The 17,377-nt window shown below is 40.9% G+C and overlaps 1 protein-coding gene across 1 annotated transcript in view; it reads right to left on the reverse strand.

The window, feature by feature from the left end:
• Positions 1-3,224: 3,224 nt before the first annotated feature.
• Positions 3,225-17,377, reverse strand: part of SMAP2 (small ArfGAP2) — a 58,789-nt gene continuing 44,636 nt past the window's right edge. Inside the window, exons 5-10 of the mRNA XM_007536090.3 lie at positions 16,291-16,377; positions 15,077-15,158; positions 14,006-14,115; positions 12,242-12,407; positions 10,783-11,099; positions 3,225-4,585 (exon numbers count right to left, since the gene is read on the reverse strand). Coding sequence (XP_007536152.1) covers positions 4,460-4,585; positions 10,783-11,099; positions 12,242-12,407; positions 14,006-14,115; positions 15,077-15,158; positions 16,291-16,377 — 888 coding nt within the window. The 3' untranslated portion in view covers positions 3,225-4,459. The remainder of the gene's footprint in view (positions 4,586-10,782; positions 11,100-12,241; positions 12,408-14,005; positions 14,116-15,076; positions 15,159-16,290; positions 16,378-17,377) is intronic.

Here is a 17,377-nt window from a genome sequence, read left to right on the forward strand (position 1 = left end):
GACCCCGGTTGGAGTCCCCGGCTCCCCACCTGCAGGGGAGTCGCTTCACAGGCGGTGAAGCAGGTCTGCAGGTGTCTTTCTTTGCCCCTCTCTGTCTTCCCCTCCTCTCTCCATTTCTTCTGCCCTACCCAACATCGACGACATCAACAACAATAACTACAACAATAAAAAAAACAAGGACAACAAAAAAGAAATAAATATTTATATATAAAAAAAGAAGAAATGGGTTCCTAATTTTAAAATGTCCAAATAAATGTTTTTTTCCCAATATGACCTGTGAAAACATAAATAGGTATGCCATCTTCTATGATGCCCTCTGTATCCAGCTTTGTTCTTTTCCAGTGTCTTCTCTTGGAAGTTGTACCATATTTTACTATCGATTTTCATCTGAATCCATTGGGAAGTAGGATAATTCTGCTTTTGTTTCTAGGTCAGGAATTGCTTGATTCTCAAAAGTCTTGTGAGAAGATATAGTGAAGACCAGTCAGCCCACACAGCACAATGGCAGAGAAATTCAGGAGAGCTAGAAGTGCTTTATTTTTTTCCCCACCAGGGTTATTGCTGGGGTCTGGGTGTTGCACTATGATTCCTGGCAGTCATTTTTTCCTTTTCCCTTTCCTTACTTTTGTATTACATAGAACAGAGAGAACTTGAGAGGGTAGGGGAAGGTAGAGAGGGAAAGAGAGACACCTGTAGACCTACTTCACTACTTAGCAGGTGAGGAGTGGGATTTTGAACGTGGGTCCTTGTGCATGGTAACATGTGCATTCGACCGGGTGTGACACAACCCATTCCCTTCCCATTTTTAAAAATATGTACTTACTTATTTCTGTAAAAAAAGAGTGGATCATAGCACTGCTCATTTCTGGCATATGGTGGTGCTGGGGATTGAACATGTGGTTTCTGTAGTGTCAGGCATGCAAGTCCTCTGCTACTGTCCCAGCCCCTCTGGTATGTGTTTGGAAATGTCTCATAATAGTTTTTATTTTGCATTTCTGCAATTACTAATGAGGCAAGGCATCTATTTATATTCTTGTTTGTTATTCACTCAGGTATCCTGTTGAATTACCTACTCAGTTCTCCAATGGCTGTTTTTCTATTAGGTTGTCTGTCATACAGCAGGGGTAGGAGTTCACCAGTGGATGAGTGGAGAGAAGAGTAAGAGTAAGTTAGCACCATGTGACAATGTTAGGGTGATCTGGGGAAGGACAGGTCACCCTCTCCCTTCCCCTCTCTCCCTCTCCCTGTCTTCTCTTTCCTTGTCAATTTCTGTCCCTATCCAAAATAAATAAAGTAAGTAATGAAAGAGAGAGAGAAAGGGGGGAAGGGAGAGAGGGAGAGAAGAGAAGAGAAAGAGGAAAAGATCACTCTGGCACATGCTATGTTGGGGACTAAACTCGGGAATGCATGCTTGAGGTACTAATTCTTAATCTACTGCATCACTTCCTGGCCTCCTCTCTCCCCCTCTATCAGAACAGTGTGTATGTGTGTGTGTGTGTAAATATGTTGAGTATATAGGAACTCTTTACATTTAATTCTGCTATGAACCTTAAACTTCCCTATAAAACAAAATCTGTTTTCTTTTTCATTTTCGCCCGAGCCAGGGCCTCACACATTTGACTTCACCACTCCAGGCTGCCTTTTCATTGAGAGAGTAAGAGAGACAGAGAGAGACAGTGACACCACAGCACTAGAGCTTCCTCCTGTGTCATGTGGTATCTCCCATGTGGTGCCAGAGCTCAAACCCAGGATGCATGCTTGGCAAGGCAAAGGCACTACCTGGTGAGCTATCTCTCTGGCCCTAAGTCTGTTGATTAGAAAATTATTTACATAGGGCTTTTCGGTCATTACTGAATTATTTACATAGGACTTTCCAATCATTACTGTATGGATGCTATATTCTAGCTATACAAGAAGTAATCTAACATCAGCCTTTCCTAAATTTATTTCAGCATTTTTGTGGACTCTGTTCCTTATGAATAGCTATTCTAAGCCATTCCAACCCCTGACTGCCATGGGTCTAATTCAGTTCTTGCTGTCTCTAGAGTCCTCTCTAGATCTCAACTTGCTCTTATTTTTTTCTGTATTTATTTATTGGATAGAGACAACCAGAAATCAAGAAAGAAAGGGGGTGATAGAGAGGGAGAGAGACAGAGAGACACCTGCAGCCCTGCTTCACCACTCGCAAAACATTCCCCTGCAGGTGGGGTCTGGGGGCTCGAACCTGGGTCTGTGTACATTGTAACATGTGCGCTCAACCTGGTGTGCTATCACTGGCCCCTTCATCTTGCTCTTTCAGACACATTGTTCACAACAATGCAAGAGCTACAACTCGTGATCTACAGCTCACATCTTACTGTATCCCTCCAGTATCTCTAACTCTTCAGCAAAAGCCCTTCCTAGGGTATCAGAAGGCCCCCCAGGATCTGAACAAAACCAGACTCAAGTCTCATATCTCAAGTCTCATATCTCACACATGACTCACACCAGACTTCGGAAACGTACACTGCTTGTCCTTCCCCAGATCACCCTAACATTGTCACAATGTGCTAACTTTCTGGAATATTCTTCTCTCCACTCATCTACTGGTGAACTCCTACCCCAGCTGTGAGACTCCAGTCAAGTGCCATTATTGTTAGAAAGGATTTCCTGATAGCAGTTGGTGCTCCATAGAACCATCATACACTGTATAAGGGATTCTAATTATTATCTCATGAGACTGTGACCTTCTTACAAATTAGAACTATGTCAGATTAATTTTTTATTATTTGTTCTATTTCATATTATTTTTTTAAAGATTTGCGTACTTTATATGGGGGGGGGGGAGCCCCAGTGCAGAACATGTGACAAGGATTGAAGCACGAGTCTCAGACATGGAAGTTCTGTGCTTTACCAGCTGAGCCATTTCCTCGTTACAAGACTCTGTTTCTGAATGCCTAGCCCTTAGATTTTTTTTTAAATATAGAAATTGAAGGGCCAGAGGAAACAGCATAATGGTTATGCAAAAGACTCTCAGGTCTGAGCTCTTAAAGTCCCAGGTTCAATCCCCAGCACCGCCATAAGCCAGATCTGAGCAGTGATCTAGTCTGAGTATCTCTCTCTCATTAAAAAATAAATAAAGATTTTAAAAAGAAAGAAATTGAAGAAAATGCCTCTGGAAAGCAGAATCCCTGCTGCAGCTTACTAGCTTGTAAGAGTGACACACAGTAACAGGCAAACAAACAATCCTTCCCTGCAATATTTATTAAGGAATTTACACATACACAGAAGAAAGGCAACCAGAAATTATGGTTTCCATAGATGAACTCTTTTAAGCAAAGTTTTCTTGTTTTAATTTTCAAGTGAGATGAACAATGACTGAGAGGAAAGCTGTGCAGGCTCTCTACCTCAACTACCTGGGACAGGTGGGGAAAACAGAGTAGCCCAGGATATGTAGGCATGACAGTCATCGGTAGATTGGTGGTGGGGGGCGGAGGGGGGAAGGAGTTATTGATGAGATTGAAATTGTTGTAAACTACACAAAAAACTGGAATAGTTTTAGGTTGGTGATAAATTAATTTCTCTCTGTTGTGAACCTAAAAGAAAACAAAAAATATACACTCCCAGAGCACAGGGGGAGAGAAGAGGAGGCAGAATACATACCCACACCCTGCGTGCACAAAGCACACACAAATTGAGCTGTGCATTCCCCCTGGAGAGAGTGATCCTCCAGTCATGAAGTCAGATCCTGCAGGAGGCAGGAGGCAGGTGGGGAATGGCTACATGTGTTTTTGTGTGGGAGTTTCATAATGTCTTTGGTGCTCTGAAAGATGGCTGAAGCAGTGAGTAAGTCCTGAAGCCTCAGATCCAGAAAGAAATTTAGAACAAAGTAATGATAATTTTGTTTTTCCTCACCGGAGGCAATTTGTCTCAACCGCAGGGCTAAGACCAAACTGATTTAAGACCCAAGGAGTATTTAATTTGGCACCAGCACTTTCATCAGTCATGATGTCTCTTCTTCAAAAAAAAAAAAAATGTTAAACACATAGAACACACACACATATGTATAGAAGGAACTCCGAGTACTCTCTCCCCTTTGCCTAAGACACAGCACCTACACACCTCTCTCATTGTCTACTAAGGGGATTAAACTTGCAGGGAAGGTACTCAAGAGTATACACATTCCTCTCAGTTCAATTGCCTTCTGCCAACAGTTTCTAAGGTGCTGGTGCCAGGAGAGGAACTTGAGCTATGGCTGTGAAGAGAGTAGGATGGCTTGGGGATATGTACAACATAAAGCTACAGAGAGGCCTGCATGTTTGGAAGTGGCTGGGCTGGACTGAATGGCAAATTCCAAATGACGAATTGAGTGATTTTTCAACCAAACAGAGAGGTGGGCAAGGGGACAGGAGTAGAGGGAGTGAGAGAAAGAGGAGTAGGAGGGTGGCAAGGAGAGTGATAGCCATACAGGTGTTTATTTTTATTTCCACATCTGAGGGCTGAGAGTCTGATTTGCTGCCTGTCCATTTCCACCGTTCATCGACTGTCCATAGCTCAGCATGCCATTGGCTCCACAGAAGTTCATTCCAGCCATCTGCTGGGTCATCTGCAAAGGAGAGAGGAGACGATGAGGTCAGGACGATGAGGCAGACTGTGGGCATGACGCCAACTAAACAGAAGTCAGGGTAGCCATCTTGTCTGCAGGAGGGATTGGGAGTGGAAAATGAGACAAAGCAAACATTCTTAGGGTACATAAATGCCCTAAATCTTGTTAGATCATTTTTAAGGACATCAAACCACAGAAATGAAGAACTTTTCAAAAGTGAGATGTTGACAGAGATCAACAATGCTCAAAGAAGGAAAGAATAAATCTTGGTGCTAATAAAAAAAAAGGTGGTTATTCTCTTTTTTTCTTTTCCAGTCTCTCATCCTGAACATAAAAAAGCACATTATGCCATAGAACCCTGAGAGAGAAGCCTCACACTAATACTCTTGTCGTATTTCCCAGAAGAATCATTACTGTGACCAACAGTCAAAGTGTTAGCATACACTCAGAGAGAAAAAGAAGGTGGGACTATACAGAAAGAACAAAGGAAGTGAAGACCAATATGTTATCATGTATGAGACAGTAAATGCTAGAACAGAGTAAATGAAATAGGGGCAGGTAAAATTGGGACCTATTTATGAATCAGACTGAAAGACTAATCTCTGAAAACTAAATTAAAGAAATAATTTACCAAAGACAAATGCCTTCAAATATCCCAAGTCTAGTACATTTTCAGTCTAAGTTCTTTTTCTTTAGAAAATGGTCTATTTTCCTTCTACCACCTTTTAAAGAAAAATGCAAGCATACAGAAAAGTTGAAAGAACATCAAAATGAGACCCATATGTTCCTTTCTTAAACTGACCAATTGTTAACATCTTTTGCCATATTTTTATCTGATGTATAAGTATTTGAAAATTGCAGTTATCTTGACATTTTACCCCATAGTAAGTTTACCCCATAGTAAGCTTCACATAAGAAAGAAGACTTTCCTGGGGCCAGGAGATAATTTGCTAGGTAGAATACACACTTAACCTGCACAAGGATCCAGGCTTGAGTCTCTGGTCACCACATGGGGGCACATGCACAAGGGGAACCTCACAAGTGGTGGAGTGGTACTATAGTGTCTCACTCATAGTATCCCACTCCCTCTCTCCCTATGTTTCTCACTCTCTAGCTGGAAAAAAAAAGTAAATTTAAAAAAAGAGGGCAAGGGAGATAGTATAGTGGTTATACAAATAGACTTCCAGGCCCAAGGCTCCAATTTCAGTCCTCCCCACCACCATAAGCCAGTGAGAGAGAGCTGGGCGGTAGTGTACTCAGATGAGTGCACATGCTACCATGTTTGAGGACTCAGGTCTGAGTCTCCACTCTTCACTTGCAGAGGGAAAGCTTCATGAGTGGTGAATCAGGTTTGCAGATGTCCATCTTTTTTTTTCCCCTTTCTATATCCCCCTCCCCTCTCAATTTCTCTGTGTCCTAATAAAAAAGAAGAAGAAAAAAGAAAATAAAAAAAAGGGAAAATAGCGACCAGGAATAGTGGACTCACAGTGCTGGTAATAACACTAGTAGCAATAAAATAAAAAAGCAAAAAAGGAAGTTAACTGGGTTTTTAAAAATATGTTTCCATCAGTTTTATAGCACTTCCTTAATTCATAAATAAAAGTAAGTGAATGTGGATCCCAGTTATGAAAGTCACACACATAAAAAAGGAAAAGATAAAAAGAGAACATATGGAAGGAGATAATAATCGACCAGAAATTGAGCTTGAAAACAGATCAAATGTCAAAGGAGATGTATCCCCACACCTCTCCACCACTAGTGAAGCTTCCCCCTGCAGATACTCCTTCCGGGGTGGAGGCCCAGGCTCAGACCCAACACCTCTCACACGTGACAGGTGTGGTCTATGGGTGAACCACCTGTCAGTTTCACCAAAATATAATCCTCTACCTTGCCATTGCTTTTGTTTATAGTCTCAGTAAATATTCATTTGCAAGAATGTCCCCATTGATCTCTTAGATGAACACAGTTAATCTTTTGGCAAATCTTTCAGGAAAGGATTCCAATTTGATTTACTGCATATTTCAGATTTTACAACTTTGATACCTGAAGAAAAGCATGGCTTTAAAGTACTTGCTCACATGTATTTGTGTGTCTAGAAAATAGCACTCTGTTATATTTTTATTTATTGATTTACTCCCTTTTGTTGCCCTTGTTTTATTGTTGTAGTTATTATTGTGGTTATTGATGTCATCATTGTTGGATGGGACAGAGAGAAATGGAGAGAGGAGGGGAAGACAGAGCGGGGAGAGAACGACAGACACCTGCAGACCTGCTTCACCGCTTGTGAAGCAGCTCCTCTGTAGGTGGGGAGCCGGGGGCTCGAACCGGGATCCTTATGCCAGTCCTTGTGTTTTGCGCCACCTGTGCTTAACCCACCGAGCTACCGCCCGACTCCCACTGTTACCTTTTTGTGTGTTGCTGTTAGGGAGCATGATGTCAACCTCAGTGTTCCCTTTTCTTTGTAAATAACTTTTGACAAGTTGAAGGTAGGGAGATGATTAGAGTCTTGTTTTTAGTTTCCTAGGATATACATTAGAACTGGCCATTCTGGATCATTTTTCCAGGGAGATAGTGGGCTAATAGTCAAATCTTTTATTTTTTAGAAATCTTTCTCTTATTAAACTTTTATTTTTTTATTAAAACTATATATTTTTATTTATTTTAATGAGAAAGTCGATACAGAGGGAAAGATACCGAAAGAGAGAGAGAGAGAGAAAGAGACCAGAACACTGCTCAGTTTCGGCTTATGGTGGTACTGGGGATTGAACCTGGGACTTCAGAGCCTCAGGCTTGAAAGGCTTTTGCAGAACCATTATACTGTCTCCCCAGCCCTAAAATATTCAATATACTAATTCTGGGGTCAGAGAGATAGCACAGTGGTAGCATATAAGACTTACACGCCGAGGTCTCAGGTTTAATCACAGACCAATGTTAGAGCTTAGTAGTAGTATGGTCTCTCTCACATTAAAACATTTAGTTATTTGTTTGTTTGCTTATGAGAAAGAGAAGCAGAACATCACTGACACAGGCAATGCTGAAGTCAAACTGGGAACAGCAGGCTTTAAAGTCCAATGTGCCATCCCACTGCACCACCTCCTGGGCAGCAATAAAAATATTTTTCATAACAACAACACAAACACCTCTCCCCACGCATCAGTCTGTTCTTTGGGAGTCTCCAACACTATTTATAGTAACCCTTCTTTGACTGACCTCTGTTTTACTTTTTTTCTGATTATTTTTATTGCTTTCTATATTTAGTTTCCATTCTTTTAATTATGTTGTATCTTTCCTCAATGCCAAGTATATTTTCAGCTGAATCCATTCTCCTTCACTAATTTGTAATCCAGTCTTTATTTCTTTTTTTTAATATTTATTTTATTTATTTATTCCCTTTTGTTGCCCTTGTTGTTTTATTGTTGTAGTTATTATTGTTGTTGTCATTGTTGGATAGGACAGAGAGAAATGGAGAGAGGAGGGGAAGACAGAGAGGAGGAGAGAAAGACACCTGCAGACCTGCTTCACCGCCTGTGAAGCGACTCCCCTGCAGGTGGAGAGCCGGATCCTTATGTCGGTCCTTGTGCTTTGTGCCACCTGCGCTTAACCCGCTGCGCGACAGCCCAACTCCCCCAGTCTTTATTTCTAAGATAACTGTATCTCTGCTTCTTTACTGAGTTCAGTAAAAATTTCATTTCACAGCTTTTAGCTTTGGCTCAAATTCTTGGATTTCTGACTCCAGTGGTTTTGTCTTATTTGCAAGTGTTCATTAAAGGACATTTAACTCAAACTGATGGGTTGTCTAAGTTTTCTGCTTCATGACTGTTGGGGTGAGGGGTTCAAATGTTTTGATTTTATACTTTTTAAAAATTAATTAATTTATTTATTCCCTTTTGTTGCCCTTGTTTTATTGTTGTAGTTATTATTATTGTTGTTATTGATGTCATTGTTGTTAGATAGGACAGAGAGAAATGGAGAGGAGAGGAAGACAGAGAGGGAGAGAGAAAGATAGACACCTGCAGACCTGCTTCACCACTTGTGAAGCGACTCCCCTGTAGGTGGGGAGGTGGGGGCTCAAACCAGGATCTTTATGCTGGCCAGTCCTTGTGTGTCAGGCCACCTGCGCTTAACCCGCTGTGCTACCGCCTGACTCCCTGATTTTACACTTTTTGAAAGCCTTTCTTCGTTTCATCCATCTTTCCACCCCATTCCCTTCACTCTTATCACAACACTCTGGCATGTGTGCACTGCAGATCTCACGCAGGCAAGTCCTGTACTCTATTACAAAGTCACCTCCTCAGGTGCTGGTTTTCTATTTTCATCTCATAGTAGTGTTGTATGATTGTCATCTGTTACTTTCTGTTTATTTCACAATGTTTTATTTTTCTGAATTGGCCATAATGCAAGTAAGCATGAGGGGATAGGGAAAGTGACTACAGTTTTTTAGTTCAAGGGAATCCCCTTCTGATAGTATCATGAAGGGTTATCTGGGGAGGAGGATAGTTTATCTTTTTGTTTGTTTGTTATTATATTTTCTACTTTTCACTTCCATCTGTCCCTTGATCACAGTCTCCAAAAAAGTACCTCTTACTTCTTTTTATTTATTTATTTGTTTGTTATTGGATAGAGACAGAGAGAAATTGAGAGAGAAGGGGTAGATATAGAGGAAGACACCTACAGACCTGCTTCACCACCTGTGAAGTGACTCCCCTTTAGGGGGGGAGCCGGGGGCTTGAACTGGGATTCTAACTGGTCCTTGTGCTTTGTGCCACGAGCACTTTACCTGTTGCGCTACCGCCCGACCCCAAGCACCTCTTCCTTCTTTTTTTTTTATATTTTTTTATAATTTTATTTATTTATTTTCCCTTTTGTTGCCCTTGTTGTCTTTTTATTGTTGTTGTATTTATTATTGTTGTTGTTACTGATGTTGTTGTTGTTGGATAGGACAGAGAGAAATGGAGAGAGGAGGGGAAGACAGGGGGAGAGAAAGATAGACACCTGCAGACCTGCTTCACCACCTGTGAAGCGACTCCCCTGCAGGTGGGGAGCCGGGGGCTCGAACGGGGATCCTCACGCCGGTCCTTGCAATTCGTGCCACCTGTGCTTAACCCGCCGCGCTACCGCCTGGCTCCCCACACCTCTTCCTTCTAAGTCATCACCATCTCCACTAGAAATAGTGCTCTCTCAAGGCTACCGTCTATACTCCTATATATTTCAAGTCCTTTATTTTTTTATTTTCCAGGTAATCAGAGTATTAATCTCTTTGTCTCAGACATCTTCTCAGCATTTCTCCAATATGAAGAGATCTTTCTTATCCTAGGGAGTGATTTTACCTATGTTCTGTGGCCTTTAGACCTCTGTTTCTCTTCACTATTCAGTTTCTGTGATGCTGGTTCTTATATGTATATTGTCATGTCATTCAAACTTTATAGTATTCAACTACTATACAGTAGCTGTGGGTTAGAGTAGTTTTATTTGCACTCCATATTTGCTTATATAGGTTGCTTTGGACATTATTTTGTGTGTACAGAGATTTAGATTTAGACAATTGTCTTTGTTCTTTTTAAATATTTTATTTATTTACCTACTTATTTATTAGAAACAGAGAAATCAAGAGCGGAAGAGCACATAGAAAGAGACACCTGTAGCACTGCTTCCTCACTCATGAAGTTTTCCCCCTACAAGGTGGGGACCAAGGGCTTGAATCCAGGTCCCTGCACAGTGTAACATATATGTGCACTTTACCAGTTGTGCCACTGCTCGGCCTCCCCAGTTACTTTTATTGTACAGGAACTGAGAGCTTTTCAGAAAATCTGACTTTAGCTAGATGTTTTAGAAAAAAAAGCAGCAAAACCCAAGCCAAAGAATCTGGCATTATCTCACTTACACTGTAATAATTCAAAGGATGGGCCTGGGTGGTGGCACACTGGGTTGAGTGCACATGTTAACAGTGCACAAGGACCCAGGTTTGAGCCCCCAGTCCCCACCTACAGGGGGAAAGCTTTGCAAGTGGTGAAGCAGGGCTGCAGGTGTCTCTCTGTCTCTCTCCCTCTGTCTCTCCCATCCCTCTCAATTTCTGGCTGTCTCTATGCAATAAATAAGTAAAAATAAAAATTTTTAAAAAAAATAATTTAAAGGATAAGGGTGAGACAGCGTTTGGAAGACTCAAAACTCTTGTCCCAAGTGAAATGAGGGAAGCTTACCTGAGTAAGGTTCCACTGCAGCTGCTGAGCCGGCTGAACTCCATACACAGTCTGAGGCATAGGTGCCATGCCTGCCATGTAGCCAGCCTGCTGGGTGGTCATCATGCCATTTGGCACACCCATCATCGATGCCTGCATTCCACCCATATAGCCTGCAGGCATGGGCATGGGGGCAACCATCCCAGATGTTCCTGGTTGAGCTACCATGCCTACTGGTGGGGGCATCATGCTTCCCATTATGCTGTTAGGAGGTGTGACCCCAGGGAAGCTGGGGTAGGCTGTGGGATATGCCATCGGAGCAGGAGCCATGAACACTGCTGCTGAGAAAACATATATAGATGAGCTGTTAAAGATGAAAAGATGCTTGGTGCTTTCCCTTTCTGTTCTTGTTTCTTAAGCTCCCCCTAGAAGTGAGATCATCTGGTATTTGTCCTTCTCTTTTTGACTCATCTCACTTAACATGATGTCTTCAAGTTCCATCCAAGAAGAGGCAAAGGAGATGACTTCATCATTTTTAAGAGCTGAGGAGTAGTCTAGTGTGTTTATTGTATGTGCGCAACTTTCTTAGCCACTCATCTGCACCAAAGCAAAAGACTCTAGGGAAGGAGAAGGGAAATGCTGGAGAGGACTTGGGGTCCTGGTACATGATGATGGAAAAGGATTTAAGTTAGGGATGAAAGTGTGTTGCAGACACTTATCTTCGGGAGATAAGAAATTGTATCCACATTTCTACAATTGTCTGTAAACCCTTCAATATAGTGTCAGGAAGAAAGAGATAAATAGAAAGAAAAGTAAGAGAGAGAGGAAGGAAGGACAAAGAAAGGAAAAGAGAAAAGGAAGAAAGCATGTAAAGTCCATTTAAACTCTCACTGGCTACTCCTTTTAAGTAGAACTTCTTAGAACTATGCAATTTCAAATGCTTCTTACCCAGCAAATCAGTTAGACAGACTCCTTAGAAGGCTTGCTTTATCAGTGGGCTAACCACCTCACTAGTTCTCTCATTTATTTTTCTTTCATAGTTGGAGTCACACACACAGTGATTACAGCACTCCCAACCAACTTCTTCATGCTGATAAAGAGGCAAGAAGAGAGGGGGCTTCCCTCAGTACCATGGCAACTCCCAGGGCTTGAACCTGGGTTGTGTCTAGCAAGGCATGTGCCCTTCCCAGTGAGCTATCTCTCTGGCACTATTTTCCTTTTAGAGTCCAGATTCAGACCTTGATTCAGACTTCACAGAGGTGTAACATCAGACCTCACAGAAGTATAGCTCTGAGCTATCTTAATACCTATCTGCTGATACTTCATGGCTTCACAAAAAAAAAAAAAAAAAAGTCATTCAGACTTATTTGGAATATGATGCCCTGGTCTTAAAGCAACTGTCCCTGGTCACAACAAAGTTTCTTTGTATGAGCCCTCACATCTCTGTCTGATACACTGTCATGATCCCCATGAAACCTACCTTGGGTGGGCATTTGAGGTGTCTGGGATCCGTACAGAGAAAGGATAGAATCCTTAGAGAGCTGTTTCTTGCCTGTTTCTTCTGATTTGCTTCCTGGCTCTGGAAACAGGTTCAGGTTTTCAGGAACAGAGCCAGCACTCCCTGCAGTTGGCATGGAACCTATAACCTTAAAGCAAAGGGGGCAGGGGATGAATTGGAATGCCCCTCATGGGGATTTTTATAAATGCCACTCTCATCTCTTTGCTGCTTCTAACATTTGTGGAAGGAAATCACAGCTCAAGTTAATAGTTTCCAGACATTTTTACCATACAAATATCCAAAAACACTTGATAATGACGCTCTGGCCTTTGTTCTTTAACAAAATTATATGATTTGGTGAAAAACAAACAAATGACCAAAACAATTTACAAATGATGCAGTCAGAGAGAACTGAGTTAATATCCCAGTGCAGCCATTTATTACTTGTATGATGCTAAGTTAATCACATAACTTGCCTGAACTAATGATTTCTCAGCTATAAAAATGTTCATTTTATAGGATTATGGGAAAGATTTTAAAGATAAATGAAATTCACAAAATGGTATTAAAAAAAGCATCAAGCGTAGTATGTGATATATAACAGGTAGTCTCCAAATAGTAACCATTAAAAATTTCAAGTCCCAAGAGCTGGGCGGTAGTGCAGCAGGTCAAGCGCAGGTGGCGCAAAGTGCAAGGATCCTGGTTCGAGCCCCTGGCTCCCCACCTGCAGGGGAGTCGCTTCACAAGTGGTGAATCACGTCTGCAGGTGTCTTTCTCTCCCCCTCTCTGTCTTCCCCTGCTCTCCATTTCTCTCTGTCCTATCCAACAACAACAACATCAGCAACAACAACAATAACTACAACAATTAAAAAATAACAATAAGGGCAACAAAAAATAATAAATATGTAACAAATAAATCTCAAGTCTTGGGCGAAGGGTAGATAGCAAAATGGTTATGCAAACAGACTCTCATGACTGAGGCTCCAAAGTCGCAGGTTCAATCCCCCGCACCACCATAAGCCAGAGCTGAACAGTGCTCTGGTTAAAAAATAAAAAATAAAAATAAAATTTCAAGTACTAAAAGAAAGAATATTTCAAGTTCTTACCCATGAATTCTCTAGCAATAACTTAGGCTAATGTCCTAAATATCAGGGTTTTTTATTTTTATTTTTTTGCCTCTAGGGTTATTGCTGGGACTTGGTGCTGGCACTGCGAATCCACTGCTCCTGGAGGCTATTCCCCCCCATTTTTGTTGCCCTTATTATTATTGTTATTGTTGTTATTAATGCTACTGTTGTTGGATAGGACAGAGAGAAATGGAGAGACGAAGGGAAGACAGAGGGGGAGAGAAAGACAGACACCTGCAGACCTGCTTCACCGCCTGTGAAGTGACTCCCCTGCAGGTGGGGAGCTGGGGGCTTGAACCAGGATTCTTACACTGGTGCTTGCACTTTGTGCCACCTGCGCTTAGCCCACTGCGCTACCACCCGACTCCCTAAATATCAGTTTTTATAATTAAAGCCTGTATGACAATTTCAATAGAAGCTCATTCAAAGAGCCCTTTTGGAGCAAGACAAAACAAATTAATAGTAATCTTAGATTGTGACAAAAATTACAGAGTGAAGGGACGAGTCAAGAGAACCAGTCCAATTCCACCAACAAAGCATGACTCCCACCCCCATGATTAAGATGCTGAAGCACCCTTGTCACAGTGCTCTTTAATCCTGAGGAGCCCACAAGACTCACCTTTCTGGGAACTGAAGATGAGGGTGATGGAGCAGAGGCCAATAGATCTAAATCCTTCTCTAGGGTATTGCTGGTCTTACTATTTGTAATGGAGCAAGCCACAGGTGCATCTACAAAGTGTAAAAGTAAAATGTTGCTGTTCACTAAACCTAAGTCTTCCCTTTATTCGAGACTCAAAGCTGACAGAGAAGACCCATGTGCTCCATCATGATCATGGGAATTGAGGTTCTGGAGCCATTTAGTTTGGATAGGTCTCTCAAAAGAAGTCCCCCACCGCCACCCCACCTCTCCAAGAATACTGCAAGAGCCAGTAACCCAGTTATCAGAAACAGGCAGCAGAAACCCAGGCCTGAAAGCTATACAGCAGCAACATCACAGAGAGGGTCTGGCTGATTTCCTTCCATATATTTGAAGGGCCAAGAGGCTTGGGGCTCATTTTCAGAGAAGAATGTAAATTATATAAATTAGAAGCCTAGCTAGCCAATAACAGCAACTACAAAAAAGCTGTCAATCCTGAAGTAAGTAACAAATCGGCTCTACCTCTGATAGGGGCAGAATTACTAGTTTAGAGCTTCAAATATTTTCAGAAAAATAACCACAAGATTATAGATCGTATCTCAGATATAGGCTGCACCTGAAAAATGAAGGAGAGGGGAACAGCTCACAAGTACGGATTTAGTGAAAACTGCTAACATTTACTGATGTATGTGCCAGGCAAAGAGTATAAGCATTACCTCATTTAATCAGTCCACCAACACCTTTGAAGCAGAAATTCATCCTCACCACACAGATTAGAAAAGTACACACAGTAAGTAAGCTACCACGGTCACAAAAAGTAAATAGCAGAGTTAAGAGTTTAGCTTCCAAGGCTATGCTCTTAACCTGTACTCTGACTCTATATTATAATGTCACAGTAAACACTCCTTGGAAAACTGCTCGGATATGAAACAGGAAGAACATGAGAGAACAATCTTGGTGGCAAAGATACGAGCTCAAGAACTCTTCTTCACAGAGCCAGGAGGATTTATCCAAATTGATAAGATTATGGAAGTGGAAATGTCTCTCTCTTACCAAGGCCCAACAAATCCATAACAGGTGCTGTGGATTTCGGGGAGCTTTTCCGAGGTAGCTGTGGATCTTCTTTTTTCTGTGGCTATGATGAAAATATGTTATAGGTAGAAATAATAAGGTGGTTTTGAAACCCTCTCTCCCCTCTCTACTATAAAGCTATAGGTTTTCTTATGGTGTGGCTGTTGTTATTCAAAGAGTTACCAAAGAAATAAAACTCAGAAAGTGTCAGGTAGAAGAGTTAAGTCAGGGGGCACAAGTATTTAAAAGTCGAAGCTAAAGTGAAAACAAAAGATATCATTTGTGTTTGTTTTGCTTTCTGAAGAGACAGATCTTTCTGAAACCACACAATCACAGGTCAAGGAACAGAGGTGATAGTTTTTAGTGCCAGGGTACCCAGAAGCAAAGGTAAGTGTCTGATGTCACCACAGTTGACAGCCAGCAATATCATAGTGGTTAAAAAAAAAAAAAAACCTTTAATATGCCAAAAAGGAGATCAGTTTAAAGATATATCTAACTTACTCTACCAATAACATTAAAAACTGAATCCTGAAAACTGTGAATTTATACTTATGGTAAAAAAAAAAAACTTTTCCTTTATCAGATGCTAAATTATTCTAAGTTCTTCTATTAGAATATCTACTATCCACAACTACAGTATGTTCTGTAGGAAAATAAAGGTATCTACTTCAATATAGTACAGAAAGAATATAAGAAGGGATTGTTTAAAACCAATTAGCATGGCCTGTTTTCTGGACTATTATTTATTGCAACAGGAAAATAGGTACAGAAGGACTAATATAGAAGTAGCATCTGCTCAGAAGAGATCACACAACCCTGACATTCTAACATAGTGGAGTTCTGGTGGTGGGAATTGTGTGGAGTTGTACCCCTCTTATCCTATGGTTTTGTCAGTGTTTCCTTTTCATAAAAAAAGAAAAAGGAAAAAAGGAATGTGTCTCATTCCTCAGATGGGACAGATCCCCAAGAGAAGTGTTACAAAACAGATTAAGCAGTAATAAGGCAATGGGAAAGAAGCAGAAACAGCAAGTGGCAGCAGGTGATCAGATCTATAGATGGAAGTATTTTTTTTCTTCAGGTAAGGTGGTACAATATGCTATCAGCCCACCCTTTCCCATCATAAGGCCTTCTACCACTCCTCCTCCACACAGATAAACACACCTGAGACCATCCACATAGTGCAGTTTCCCACTTACCATTTTAACTTTCTCAAAAACAACAGGTTCCATCTTTTTCTCTGCAGCTGGCTCATTCCCTCTTTTCCACTTGTCATCTTTTTCTTTCTATAATAATTTAACAAAATGTGACAGAGAACACAGGTACCACGTTGACTAACAAACAGTATGCTAAATCCAAAAGGACATAATCTGATGCAGAAATCTGACGAACCTGAGTATTTGTGAATGTGAAACATGAGAATTGGCTTTCTCCCTGTTGGCTCAGGCAAACTTTTAAATATCCTAAGCTACTGCTTTCCTCATTCTAACCTACTTATGACTCTTGAAACATTCAGTCTATGCTAATATACACAGTTTTCACCCATGCTGACCCCTTTGGACTCAAGTTTGACTTGTTCATACTTTGAGGAGACCCGTCATCTTGGTATACCAACAAGTAAGCTCATGTTTATCTTACTCAGCATATATCCTATGTGACTTGACAGAGTCATATAGTCCTTTGATCTTTAGCTCCTTCTTTAAAAAATAAAATCAAAGTTAACTTTAATTTCAAACTAAAAGATTAGAAAAACAAAGACAAAGGAAATAAAGCAAAATGGAGTAAAAAGGATTAAAATATTTTTCCAGGATGTCTTGAGTGAACCACCTATATAATACCAATAGGCACATCAAAAATAAGATACTAGAGAGCCTCTGTTTTTGTTATTTTTCAGAGGCAGTTTCATAAAACTTTCATATTTTTTATATTCAAATTTTTAACATTAAATAAATATCCAGCTGCAAAACACAGCCACCTATTAAGTTTAACAATACAGAGACACAAAAAAATGTAACATGCATATGAAAAGATGATATAATACAGCACAACTTGTAGAAAGTGCACTGGCATAAGTATGAAGAGATGAATTATTAAATCTTTTGGCTGGGACTTCCGGGGTTGTGCTATGATAACCCAGTAAGAAAAAGTTGGCTCTCCCCCAGAAAACAAATATTACAATAAAGTAACTCAATGAATTTTGTCAGAGAACAGCTGGAATCTGGTAAAGAAAGGAACATCACTATCTGAACATTGGTGACTGAGCATGGACAGCAGGAGCAGGAGGGG

Source organism: Erinaceus europaeus, chromosome 13 (genome assembly GCF_950295315.1).
Source record: "Erinaceus europaeus chromosome 13, mEriEur2.1, whole genome shotgun sequence".
Taxonomy (NCBI): Eukaryota; Metazoa; Chordata; class Mammalia; order Eulipotyphla; family Erinaceidae; genus Erinaceus; species Erinaceus europaeus.